Source organism: Larus michahellis, chromosome 9 (genome assembly GCF_964199755.1).
Source record: "Larus michahellis chromosome 9, bLarMic1.1, whole genome shotgun sequence".
In the NCBI taxonomy this organism is placed as follows: domain Eukaryota; kingdom Metazoa; phylum Chordata; class Aves; order Charadriiformes; family Laridae; genus Larus; species Larus michahellis.
In genome coordinates this window covers 19,895,559-19,909,460 of record NC_133904.1, presented here as the reverse complement: position 1 = coordinate 19,909,460, position 13,902 = coordinate 19,895,559, and the positions used below count along the sequence as shown (strand labels likewise).

The 13,902-nt window shown below is 41.9% G+C and overlaps 1 protein-coding gene across 5 annotated transcripts in view; it reads left to right on the top strand.

The window, feature by feature from the left end:
* DAPK2 (death associated protein kinase 2) overlaps positions 1-12,106 on the top strand; it is a 55,966-nt gene extending 43,860 nt beyond the window's left edge. For 2 of the 5 annotated variants that reach the window (XM_074599660.1, XM_074599659.1), the window contains exons 8-12: positions 237-389; positions 1,784-1,829; positions 8,304-8,393; positions 8,569-8,649; positions 9,187-12,106. In XM_074599660.1, the coding sequence (XP_074455761.1) occupies positions 237-389; positions 1,784-1,829; positions 8,304-8,393; positions 8,569-8,649; positions 9,187-9,261 (445 nt within the window). In that variant the 3' untranslated portion in view covers positions 9,262-12,106. Of the gene's footprint in view, positions 1-236; positions 390-1,783; positions 1,830-2,715; positions 4,415-8,303; positions 8,394-8,568; positions 8,650-9,186 lie in introns of those variants that run through there. The other 3 variants (XM_074599658.1, XM_074599657.1, XR_012588934.1) reach the window with 2 other exon arrangements.
* Positions 12,107-13,902: the final 1,796 nt, after the last annotated feature.

Below are 13,902 nucleotides of genomic sequence, written 5' to 3'. Positions count from 1 at the left end.
GTGCATTTCTATCTGTGTGCACACATTAGTGCTGCACTAGAGACTTTCAAGATGAGTCTGAGTCATAAGCACAGCTGTAGTAAGCCAAAGCTGGACCTCTTATTTCCCACGTGGCATGGCTGCTACAACGCGAGCTCCACAAATGCCCTGAAAGTATATTACACCGTCACTGTAATTTCATTAGGGGACCTCTGCTGTTTATTTTTCCAATTGATTCTTCTTTCTGGCTTATTTAGGCTTAGTGGTGCATCGCCTTTCCTTGGAGAAACTAAACAAGAAACGCTTGCAAACATCACAGCTGTGAATTATGAATTTGATGAAGAATTTTTCAGCAATACCAGTGACCTGGCCAAAGATTTTATTCAGAAACTCCTGGTGAAAGATACACGGTAAGTAAAAATTCAGAAAGGTCCGTTTGTCTCTAAGATAAACCTGGTGAAATAGCATGACGACTAATCTGCAAAGCTTTGCCTGTAGTGTGTATTGCCATTCAAGAGCCAGGCTGCTGCTGTGCCCCTGGTTAATCGCTGCCCCCTAACAAAAGGGACCCAAATCTCCTCAGTTAAATTTCTCTTTCGGGACTGAATTCTCCCCTGAGCCAAGCCTGGTACAACAGGGTGTAGGTGAAGGGCTGAAAATAGTGTGCAGAATTTCTAGTACTGGGTAATCACCACTCCACTATTTCAGCCTATAATGAACTACTTGCAAGGTGGTGACATGATCCCAGAATATGCTCCCAGTCGTGCAAGGGCAGAAACATCTTCACACATGCTCATAGTAGAATTGTTCCTTTAGTCTCTCTGCATCTGTTGCAATTGCCTAGAATTTGCGTGACAGCTATCCAGATCTTTATTCCCAGTTAACAGAAACTACAGACCTTTTTTTAGTTTTTCTTGCTTTTAATAAAGTGTACACAGAAGTAGCATCTTCTTCCCCATAACCCTATTCATCCTGGAGGAAGGTCAGGCCTTGCAGTTCTTTCTAATGGCTTCGTTGGGGGAGAAAATAGGTATTACAGAGAAAGAGGCAAGCTGTTCGGTCAGGATTTCTGCAAATCCTCAGACCTCAAAACCTCAGAATAGGTTAGGGGAGGTGGGTTTTGATGAAAGGTTTGCACAGGTCTAGCAACCTCCTTTTAAGAAAGGACAAGTCGGTGATATTGATATTTGTCCCATGCACAGAGGCAGTCCCTGTGCAATGCTGTGTTCCTGCCTTTGATTCTCCGAGCTCTTAAAGTGCCGTTCACCAAACTGCCACAACACAGAAGGAAGTTAGGACTGATCAGATTTGATTAGGTTTGAAGCATTCCTCTCAGAATTGTTCTTTCAGGAAATAGCAGCTCCTGCAGTGCTGTAATATAGTGTTCCAAAGGACAGTTTTGATAAAATTATTGTTGTATAGCTTGATTCAGAGACAGTCATATTAAAGGTGCATAGAAGGGATTTATTTTCGAAGCATGTAGGATGAACAAAACAAAGTAATGTTTTATCACTTTCTGTGGAAGGATACACAAAAATACAGGTAGATTGTGATCAAGTAAGAATTAAAATTGTGTGGAGTAAGGGCAGCTCCTTATTGAAACTTAGAACAGTTACTAAACTACACGCAAGCAGTATGCCTCATGGAGAAACATAACCCCGAAATTTGAGAGTTAGTCCTGACATTATCTTTATCAAGATAATTTATGAATGCTTCCTAAAGCCTGGCAGAAGCGTGGGTCAATGGACTTGTGTATAAGGTATTTCTTATTCAAGTCTGTGAGGTTTTTTGTGTTGTTTTTTAGGAAACGGCTTACAATTCAGGAAGCTTTGTCTCATCCGTGGATAACGGTAAGACTGAGTAGAGAAACAGATCTTGCTTTTTACCGTGAGCAAAGCAGAGATAATATTCTCACTCTTATTGGTGTGTTAAACAGAAAGCTGTCCTCTAAGTACTTAGAAACCCTTGGTGTCTCCAAGAGATGCACTGGAAAGAAATTGGTTGGGTCTGACTAAATCCTCAGATTTCTGCAAATGACTTCTTTTATTATCCTAACTTTCAAAAAGAGGGGGACAAAGCTTTGATGTTTGGTGCACTTACAGTATCCTACATTAGACTGTGCTTTGCATTTTTCTCTGTTTGCATGCATATATGCCACATCTTGGGTTTCATGTTTTCTTGAGTTGAGAGTTGACAGGAAAATGGGGAAAATATAATTTCTCTCAAGATACAACTGCTGAACCGAGCGTGTTAATTTGTGTGTCTGTATATATTTTTTCATCATAAACATTGCTTGCTTTTGTGCGTAAGTCTCTTATTGAAAATACATTTAGCTAATCTCAGCATGACTAATGAGGATGTTTGAAATTCAGTTTTTGCTCTGCACTGCACAAAACATTAACTGGAGTGTTTTCAGGATTGTTGTTTTTCTTCTTACAAATATTGATAGCTTTGAGACTGCTAACTGCTAAAAATTAACATGAAAATAAATGTCGGCCCTGTTATTTACATTTATCACATTGGAATGAATGCACATCTCTTGTCACATTTATTTTTGGGTTTGAGTGTCTGTCGTTTTTTTCTTTTAATCAAATGCATGAAGGAAAATCTGTGGGAGCAAAGAATCTCCCAGCATTGTGGAAGCTCAGGCTGCATCCTTTGTGTAGAGTTTTTGAATTACTGCACTGTCACGTAAACGTTCAATAATACTGGTTCCTCTGTCTGACGACTCACCAGCTGAAAGAAGAAACCAAAGTCCAAGAAAACAAGAAGGTTGAGAACACACAGCTGAAGACAAAACGCCTGAGAGAGTACACCATAAAGTGCCATTCGAGTATGCCTCCCAATAATACCTACATCAACTTTGAGCGCTTTGCCCGGGTAGTTGAGGACATTTCACTTATGGAACGGGGTTTCAGCACTTTGGCTGCATCCCACGATTCCTTGCAGGAGGACATTGATGCTCTGGTTTCCATTTATAATGAGAAAGAAGCTTGGTATAAAGAAGAGAATGAAAGTGTGAGGCACAAGCTGTCTCAGCTGAAGTATGAATACCGTAAAATTGAATCCCTGAAAAGACATCTACAAGACGATATCAAGACTGTAGGCGCTAGTCTTACAGGCATAAGCGGGAAATATGCTGATCTGCAGAGTCAGTACGAATCTCTCAGTCAAGAACTTTCTGAGGAACTCAAGTGGATACAGGATTTAATGAGCAGTTTTCAACTGGAAAATGAAGCCTGTGTGAATGGAAACTTTGACTCTGTTTTCAACAAAGATATTAATGAATCACTAATGGAGCTGTTAAACAGATCTCGCTGTGAAGAATTCCTTGCAGGATTGAATCTTGTTGTAGCAGAATCAAATCAGTAATGTTGAGATCAGGTTAGGTACAGGCCTTGCTGCCTGTTTCAATGTACAGCAGTTTAAGAAGTTTTCAGTGCATAGATTCTACGAGAAAACCCATCACCTAGAACTATAAACTAGAAATTCTGATGTATTGCACGAGATGCTGACCAAAACCTCCCAGTGGTTTGTAGTGTTGAAGTTTTTTTCCCACCTTCAGTATCTGAACTTACAGGAACTAGATTATCACAGTGGTATGGACACATCTAACCCTACAGCCTTTTGCATTGCCTGTATCATACTTCGTCGTGTACTACAGTTCCTGAAGGTTATTAAGTAATTAATTTGGAATAAAGAGTAGGTCACTCTGTACGTACTAGAAGCTGGGTGCCTGGAAACTAAAAAAAAATCTCGTGGAAGGCATCTTTGGTTGGACGAAGAAAACAGTTGTGTAGAGCTGCTGCATGCAGGCATTTCTATAGACCATGTGAGAGAAGTATTTGCAAAGGTTACGTCTGTCCTGTAAAACAGAGTAAATGGTGTAGTAGTTTAACATTTAGCTAGTACTGTGGAAATTCTCTGTGAAATGGCTGCTGATGAAGAAAAGTTAAGATTATTTTTTATGCCAGCTACGCAGGGTGAAGTCTTTTACAATCAAAGGTGTTAGCTGTTGATTGATCCTTTAGTCTAAAATTCAGCTAAGTTTCCTATCCTATACCAAAGAAATCCTATTCAAAAGACACAATTGGGAATTTGTACTGAACTGATCAAATAACTATGTATGTAATTTTACAGTGCAAATATTAATTTGTGAGTGACAAGTGATAACATAGACCTCTGGTTTGCTTTCTACATAAAGAAGATGACAAAGCTACAACTAATTTAATCTATGGTGTGGGATTTGACACTAGTGTGCTTGTTGTAGAGATTTTTTTTCCTTAAGTTTTAAAAAGTAAAAGAAAAGTTGGCCCAAACTTGAATCATGCCCTGCTGTCTTGTATTTCAAATAAGTCATTTGATTATACTGTATTAATATGCACAGATGTACCCATCTCATTTTTGAACACAATAAATAGTTATTTATGCAGGATGCAGTTGAGCCTAATGGTATAGTTGGTGACTGAAAAAGAGATGTCAAGCTTCTGTGTACTGAAAAACGTTGCCAGCCTGTGTTCTGCAGCTAATTTACAGCCCTTTTGCTTAGCTGTATGCATTTGCTGCAAGGTGACGGTTATGCAGCTACAAGAATCAGTGAGACAGTAGCCAGGCATCCCTGCATCACTGCTCAAGTCCATCTAGATCTTTTTGTCCATCTAGATCTTTTTATATATATATACACACACGCATATATATATTACAATATGTCTCTCACTGCCCAGCCTCCCTCCTCCTTTTCCAGAGAAGTTAATGACCTAACTAAATTGAATTGTTGTTGTTCATAACATTATTAAGAATTATGTTTCCTACTTAAGATAGAAAGATAAAAGCATACTCTCATCCAATTTGTGTAAAGTACAGGACCCATCATTGCCACATCTTCATAAGGACATGCAGAGGCTGATGAAAATTCAGAGTTCTGAAAACAGTTATTCAGTAGGGATATTGTTACTTCTGTGGTTGTACTTGGTGAGGATGGAAACTGGATGTGCTTTCTGTGGCATCTTTCTTTGCACAAGATTTTGTAAAATTTTCAAAAGCTTTAAAGTAGCCAGGAGATGTCCCTAGCCAGCTGGTGGGGAGAACTGGGCTCTGCTGTGATAAATGGTATTGAGAATTTGACTTATATCCATTTTTTATTCTCTCAGAACACTTCAGTCATCACTTCTGCAGGTTCCTTTGAGCTGGAAGACCCACAAGATACTGTCCAGGGGAACCAGAACACAGGATTTTTTATGAGGGAGAGAGTTTTAATCCTTAAAAAGTAACTGAAAGCTTAGTGAGAGTTAATATCTGCAGAAAAGACTCTCAAGACAGAAAGTCTGCCTTCCCTCAGCCACGATCTCATATTCTCTGTTCACGTAGATTTTCTGTGTGAACAAATGCACTGGCACTATGAGAAGGAACATTAAGTGAGGCCACTCTGTTCCTGAGCGTGTTTGGGTGAGGTTAATATTGTTGTGACTCAGTCTTTGAGGCTAGTGCTTTCTGAGCTGAAGGAGGTCACTGACATACTGCTTTTGAGAAGATACTCTGATTGAAAAAATGACAAGGTCACTGGTTTGCAGGCTACTTAGAAATTGAGAGGCAGTTATTAACAGGCTGGAGTACTGTAAAGTGAGCTATTTTGATTCAGCAATGGTTCTACTGCCGAAAGGGTGCTCAGAAATTTTTCATGATGATTGTACAGCTGACATTTAGCCAGTGACCTTTTTTCCACTCCAAATTGATTTCTACTTAGTGTTTTGTTGCACTGTGCTAGCCATTTGCAGCATGAGGAAATGATATTTAATGCTCAAATGTCCCAGTTCTATTGTGTGCAAACGGTGTATACATCTAAATGAGAAAGAGGCCCAGCTGATAGCTTGGCTCCTTGAATTACTGCTGAGATAGCTGCACAAGTGCTATAACTATAGCATTTGATGAGAAAAGTGAATTTGTTTGTCTCATAAACATCAATTATTTTGCTGAAAAAAATGCTTAAATCCTCAGTGATGTGTTTTCCCTTCTCCTTTGGTACTCTTGCTTTTTCAGGTGTCTGGCTTGTTTGCATTCCAGTCCAGTTCAGTATAAGTATTTCTGGGTTTTCCATCTCCCATATATGCAGATCAGAACTGCTGGAATCGCCGTCACTCCATAAACTCCATAATCTTTGAAGGGTTGATTTCTGGGCTTTCTCTTTTCACTTTCACCGGATCTGGTTTTGAATTTTTTTCCCCTCACTCTGTCCGATAGAGTTTTCTGGTCTATGCAAATTTTGATGGGGTTTTGGAGTTGAAAGGTGCTTCGTTTCAGGACTGTGTCAGGGTTTGACGAACATCTGTTCCTTAACACCAGATTGGTATCCACAAATTTTAGGCACATGTCTGAATTCTGACATATATTTTTTTCTTCCTATTTTTCCATACTCAGGTATAGCAATTCATTCCTCATATATTTATTGCCATGGTGTCAATGTCTTGTGCTCTGATAATCTGGATATGGTTAAAGGACAAAGCCTTAATTTTTTTCTGATATGCTGTATCATGTATCCTCATCACTAATACAAAATGACAGCTAACTTTTTCTCATTTTATTGGAGTGGAGTGTCTGTCAAAAGGGGGGAGACCGAGAGAGCTGGGATTGTTTAGTATCAAAAAGAGAAGGCTTGGGGAAGATCTTCTCAATCTGTATAAATATGTGGTGGAATAGAGTAAAGAAGACAGAGCCTGACTCTTTCAATGGTATCTAGTGACAGGACAAGAAGCAGTGTGCACAAACTGAAGTAAAGAAATTCCATTTAAACACTAAAAACAGCAAACAAACTTGTTTTCTAAAGGAGCAGTCAAACACCAGAGCACGTTGCTGAGAGGGGTTGTGGAGTCTCTGTCCTTTGAAACCCAAGCAGGACATGGTCCTGGCAAGCTGCAGTAGCTGACTCTGCCCTGAGCAGGGGGTTGGACTAGATGATCTCCAGAGGCCCCTTCCAAACTCAACTATTCTGTGATTCCTGGCGAGTCCAGTGTTGACCAAAGCTGGTCATGGATTTACTTTTCTTGGGCACCTTCTAATTTTGCTTGGGATCTGCCAATCTCAGACTAATTGCAGAAGATTACTCACAGGGGCAGGTTAGCTGAGCCTTCCTGAGATTTTGATAAGCAGACAGGGTTTTATCAAAAGCATCGTGAGACGCAGGAAAAGGGCAACTCTCTGGTACCAGTTTAATATTTGGGTTGTAGAGTGCAGCTACTACTCTCCGAAGTTATTCTGTATTTCACATTCACATGAATTCACATGTTCTCCATCTTCAGATCTGAAATGACTGCCTCAAACTTACCTACGTACCTTTGAAATCTCTGTAGCCCAGCACAACTTTTTTTTCTTTTCCTTCTATGACGTTTAAATCATCCTGGTGAAAAAAAACCCTGTAAAAGGCCAATTCAGAAAAGACATGTTAGAATACAATGAAAAGCCACATGCTGGAAGTTAGGAAAGGGCCATAATGTATCTTTGGTTTTAAAATATCCTTGTAAAGGGCAAAATGTTCAAACTTCTATCTGAAAATTTAGAAGGTAGCACGGGAGCTAACAGTGTGATGATGCTGGGTTTAGTTCTATTCTGTCATGATATCTAGCAAGTGCGTGCAACCCCCTGAGCAGCAGTGTGCTGCTGTTGATGTGCTGACAACAGCTCCATCTCCTTCCTGTCAGGCCTCTGTGGAACCTTTTCATTGCTCTCCCAACACCTTTGAGAAAGAGGGACAAGAATAAAGGCTAGCTGATAGGAGCTCGATCCAGAGAAAATGGAGATGGTGCAGGTGTGTACTGAGAAGCACCTTAGTGACTTTACAAAGTGAAAGCATTGCCCTAGCACCCTCTAGCAGCCCCTTAGCTATCTCTCCCTGCTGTTGAACTGTCCTTCATCCTGTCCTTTGGCTAGCAAAGCTGTTCCCAGACTTTTTGTTTGTTTTTTGTGTGGCTCATTATGAAGCAGAAGGCAGAAGTGGAGGCTGGAGCAAAGTCTGTGCCACGTGATACACCTTTTGTGCCAGGTCGAGTGGCTAGAAAGGGACAGCAGGGGAACTTCTCTGAACAATGTTGTGCACAGGGCCAAGTGTGACCACTGACTGTACACTAGTTTTAGGATTTTGTTTGAGATCAAAGGGGTCCTGTCCAGGCACAGGGTGGACTAGATTTAATTATTTTTATTCTTCTTTTACCTGTATGAATCCACAGCTCCCCCAGACAGCGTTCTTTTCAGCCAGCTCCAGAGCACATGAAGAATCTTATGTATTTTATGCACCAAAGGGAGCCAAGCAATAAAATTGCTCTCTTATCTTCCAGCCAGTGGACAAGCGACAGGCTTTGGTTCGGAAAGCATCTGTTGTTAACATGGAAAACTTCAAAAGGCAGTATGCTAGAAGGCGATGGAAGGTATGACAGTGAGCATTTAATTCTTCTCACGTGAGGCTTTCCAAGCCTGATGGGATGGAGGGCAAGATAGAGCTTGAATGTAAAATTGTAATACGCAGTAGATAAATGAAATGTGTTTGGCTATGTCTGTGCTACATATGTGTGGTCAAATTCTCATTCTTCCCTCTCTCCATAGCTTTCTTACCGTATTGTCTCATTGTGCAACCACTTATCTCGTTCGCTGGTGAAAAAGGTCCTAATACAAGATGAAAGTTTGGTAGGTACATTTCTCGAAGGGGAAAAAGAGAAGGACTGATTTTACTGTGCAGTGATTTTTTGCTGTCCTTACATGGATGCGCATCCCAACAGCATGGCAATGGTTTTGAGTGGGAGACCAGATGCGACTGTGGCACCTCTTGTGTGCCTTTAATGCTATAAGTTGTGTCACTGTGACAGAAATGTTGGGCAAGAGAGGCAGTGACTGTATAAACCTTTAGGTGGTAGCCCCATTTGTTCTGCAAAGGAGCAGCATGGAGGCTGCCGATGATGTTTGGACACCGTAGCAGTGACCGTGCTGTCTGACCCAGAAATGAGCAGCTGTAGAGGGACTCTGCGCTGCTGCTCTTGTGCCCAGCTCTGTGATGGAAGGTGGGGGACCCTGCCGGGCCTGGGACCTTCTGGAGTGAAACTCTGTGAGATTTCTGTTAGCTACACTTTTCTCAATGGATGACACACTAAATAATATTAGAACATCATATTTAGGAGCATGGCATCTCATTTATGTGACTAAAACTTTGTGGGCTTTCTATTTCAGAGAAACTGTGAAAGTGACAGCGAGGATCTTTCACAAAGAAAAGCCACTCATCAGAGGAGAAGCAGCATATCATAATGTAATGAGCATTCCACGGGCAGGAGGCAGAGGAAACGTTCATCCTTGCTGAAAAAAGCAGCCCTGGGAGCAGACCTTGACGCCTTGTCTGAATCCTTGGTATGATGCTTCTCACTTCTCAAACTATGCCAACAGCTGGATGGTGTTATTAAATGCCTACTGAGCATTTTAGAAACTTGGGGATCCAGATTCCCAGGGAAATGCCACAGCACAGGCACCGATTGGAGTGCTCTTACATGTTGAGCGTTTCAGTGATACTTTAATCTATTTGTGATATCAACTGCACTCAGGATGTAGGGTTTCTACTGATATTCTTTTATGGCAGAATAATTCACATTCCGCACAATGATTTAGACTGTGTGCATTGTTATTTGTCAGGGAAATTGTTATTGAGTCTTAAGGAATTTTTATAATACAATTTTTATATTTATTAATAGCATAAATGTTTGATGGCAGATATCTGACAGGTTTTGTTAGCTGTGCGCAGGACTCTGTTATTGCTGTCATTGACGAGAAAATCATAGTGCCATTACATATCATAAGCTTGATTTCATGAATCTAGCAGTAAACAGTTCTGTACTGTAATAAGAATTGTGCTCTAGCTATCGTCTTCGGATGAAGACTAACACAGCTGCCATTGTCAATTTGAGTACAACTGATTCTGGCCACTGAGAGGACGAGATGGGCCAGGGCAATTTTTGGATGAAAAAGAAAAAAAAATTCTGTAGTGACTGACATGCACCCAAATGCAGTGTTTTTGCAGAATGATGGCAGGATGCTTCACCAAAACAGGGCACTTAAAAACACAAGGTATATGAAGAGATGATCTTTATTAGACTTTGTTACTGTTTTAATTTATTGTCAATTTGGAAATTCATTAACACCTACTTACATAGGTGCTGTTTACATGTAACCCGAACTTCAAACGTCTGTGTTTTTATTCTGGGGGTTGTATCCAAAATTGAGGAAGTGAGCACTTTGATGTTGATGTAACTTCTTTGTGCTAGAAGTTGCATCATTTTAACTATATTAGTTTCTAAGCCAGTATTGTTCAATTGGTACCAAAAAAATGTGCATAAACTAGGTTATTTTTTCACTGAGTATATTTGTTGTTAGATGTTCATATTTATTAAAAATCAGAAAGCAAGCCTACCAGAAACAACTATAGATCGACAAGGAAACTGGTTTTGTTGGGCTTTATGGTTGTCACTTCTAGGCTGAGTTTTTAGACCTGAAGGTGTGAACTGGTATTGAAAACTAGTGTCAGGTTTATTTTGCCTGGCTTCCAGTTTCTAAGAAAGAAATAAAAATATGATACTTTTATTTGTAGCTTTGTTATCTTTGCTTAGGCAGAGACTAAAATGCAGTTAATGAGAAAATATTTCTATGAAAGGAAGGAAATGTACGAGCAGCATCAGAGGAGAGAGTCAGAAAGTGGGATTTGAGGGAAGAAACACAAAATGAAGGAGATGGTGTGGGGGAAAGTGGGATGATGTGTGTGTGGGGGAAACCAGTGGAGAGGAATGAGAGGGACGTGTAGGGAGCGGACGTGAACCTGGACTGGGAAGGTTGAAGGAAGGGAAAGAGAATGTAGGTGTAGGAATTGTGGAAGCAGGAGAATGAATGTTTTGGCAAATATGGCACTGCAGTTTCATATTATTTATTTAATTTTCTTCTATTTCATGTCTTGTGCTGCCATAGCCTGTGACATGTGCTTGGTCAAGGGATAGGGAGCAGGGCATGGGCTTCTCTTCACATTCAGTTGAAGGGTGTGTTTCTGAGTTTTCTGTGTAATTTTTGAGACAGAATCCTCAAAATGTTTAGTATCCTGTAGTAATATGTATATTAACAGGGAGCAGTAATTCGAAAAGCTATTGTTTCACTGTCTGAAAGGAATCTTTTATAAATAGAACACTAAAAATATATATTTGGAAAAAAATATGTATTACCTACCAAATCTTGCTTCCTGCTTTCCCTGTTCCATGTGTTATCATTTAGTTCATTCCCTGGGCTATGGAAAACCAAATAAACTCGGAGCCAGTGGTATTTTTCTGAATTCCTCGAGTTTCAAAACACCTTTAGTTTCCAAATTAGAGATTTCAGGATGTGTGCATAAATTGCACTTCTGAAAATTAAGCCTTGGTTAAAAGAGCTGTTAGGTTGTTCCATCATTATTTTGTGCTCTCCTGGAGATGAGGTCATTCTTAGGTAAAATCCTAGTAACTATTGAGCAAGACGGAATGCAGCAGAAAGGCAGACAGAGGAGTAAGGCAATGTGAAGCCGTAAGCTCCAGCTTATTAATTCTACATTAATAAAAGATGTAAGGTGGTGTTTTAACAAAGACATTACAGACAGCTCATGGCGTCTGGTCTTCGGTCATCTTTTTGCCCGGGTCAGCTGAGGACAGTACTCTGCCGTAGCCACGGGAGAGCAGCAGGGTTGGCCTTTCTCTAGGGCACTCAGTGGGTCCGTAGCTTCAGGTAGCTCCTGAGTGATGAGGCATTCACTGGCCAGAAGCCACAACGCCCAGCGCTCCCGTCAGGCCAAACTGCCCCTGACTGCCCCAGATAGGAGCACACCGCAGGTGTATCATCTCTTCTTCTCAGGACTAATGTATGTGATTTATTAGGAAGTTTTACTGTGGTGGGTTTTTTTCCAAATGTACTGTCCTCTGTATTTATCTCCCTTCTATTCCAATGAGGTGGAAATTCATCCCTGCTTCAGGAAGATATAGTCTAATTAAACTCTGTTTACAGCACTGGAGGACACCTTCTCAGTGCAGGGCTTAGCTTCATTCTTTACCATGGGTGGGTTTTGAGGAACAACTCAAAGGTTCCTTTTATTAAGGACAAAAAAAAAAAAAAAAAGCACAGAAGGGAGGGGGGTGGTGGGAGGGGAGATGTAGTACACTTCAATAGAACAATTTGTGTTACAGAATTTACTGTAAATTGTGGGGGAGAAAAAAATACCTATTTTCTGTGTATTAAGCAGTAAGGAACTGGGAGATAAGCAGAGTCATAGTCTGAAAAAAAGCAAGTATTTTTATTAAAATAAGACTATTTTTATTGTTATTTTAGTGGTGACGTTTTTAAATCTGTGTGCCTCTATTTTTATTAAGAGAAATACTGATTTTTTTATGTACTTGGAAACAGTACAGAGTGTCAAAAGTAGCAAATATATTTGTTATTCTGATTTGCTAATAAAACTTTGCAAAGCAGGATGCAGTGTCTTGTCTTTCTTTCCACACGAGCTGGCACGCTGGTCTGAAGAAGGCAAGTGGGGTCGAGCTGGTTTATCTCTCTGGAAAGGTCAGTCCTTCTGTCATCACTGTGAAACCCAAAACCTCGGTGACGTGGAAATTGCTGTGTTTGTGCAGCCCTCGAGGAACGCACCTGAGAGGAGCAGAAGTGAAGACCCTCGCCGAGGGGTGGGCCCGGCCTTCCGGCCTTCCCTTCGCGGCTGTGCGGCCCGGCGCGGAGGCGGGAGCTGCCCCAGGGAAGCCGGTAGGCGGGTCGGCCCCGCCGGGGGTGGGTGGCTGAGGAGGGAGCCGTGAGGGGCCGCAGCTCGGGGGTCGGTGAGTGGAGCTTGGAGCCCAGCCCGGGGTTCGGGAGGGGGCTTGGAGCAGCAGCGGTGTGTTTCCCTCCTTGAGGACAAAATGGACGAGCCGCTGTGAGGGGCTGCCCTCGTGCTGGGCACGTGACGGCTGCAGTCAGAGCTGCCAGAGGGGGAGGGAGAGGGGGAGGGAGCGGGGGCGGGCGGCCATTACCGCCATTCCCCTCACCTGAGGTGAGGCCCCGCGGGCAGCCGGGGTTAGGGGTAAAGGTGGGCTCCCGGGGAGAGCAGATCAGCATGGCTGCCTCGGGAGGACTGCTGTGGCTCTGCGTGGGACTGTGAAGGAGCTGTCATCTTAGCACTAACTAGCTTTTTAGCTGGAGAAGGCTAGTTGGTTTGCTGTTAGCCACGTGCTGAAGCAAGAGCGAAGGCTTGCTGGGCCATGGTGGACCGTGGTTCTTCTTCAGGATCGGGATCTCCACACCATGCCCCAGTGCCCCACAGCCTCTGGGAGTGAGGTGAGCTTGGCTCCTTCTGGGCACTATTTCAGGTGTTACCTCAGGTCTACGCTGTCTGACTCCGTTTATTGTGCACCTGGTGACTCTTTTCTTTTAATAAGAGGTATTGTTGTAGCCACATTTGAATGTAGATCAGGGAAGCTGTATGTGTCAAGGAAAAAAAGTGGTATATATTTAACTATTCAGGAGTTGAGAATTGAAGAGGACTCAGAGGCATTTATCTCTCTATATATGGTCACTCTGAATTGGCTGATATTCTCCATATTTTCCTCTTAGATGTCTAATCTGTTTTCACATAAACCTCAAACTTTATCAGCTTTAGTGCTTGAGCGGTAGGTAGTACGTTATTTTCAGCACACATGTTTCAGTGACAGGAATTAAAAGCAGCAGTGGGTCAGACACACCTTACTGTTGGGCAGGGATGGCAGAGAACCATCACCTGGAGATGATAAAGAGCCTGACGAAGTGCTATCACAGCAGGCCTCATCCAGCTGGGGCAGGGAGAACTGGAGTGCTTGTGGGGAGTGGCCAGAGCTGTGCCTCAGCTGGGGTGACTAGTTGTGTTGCTGA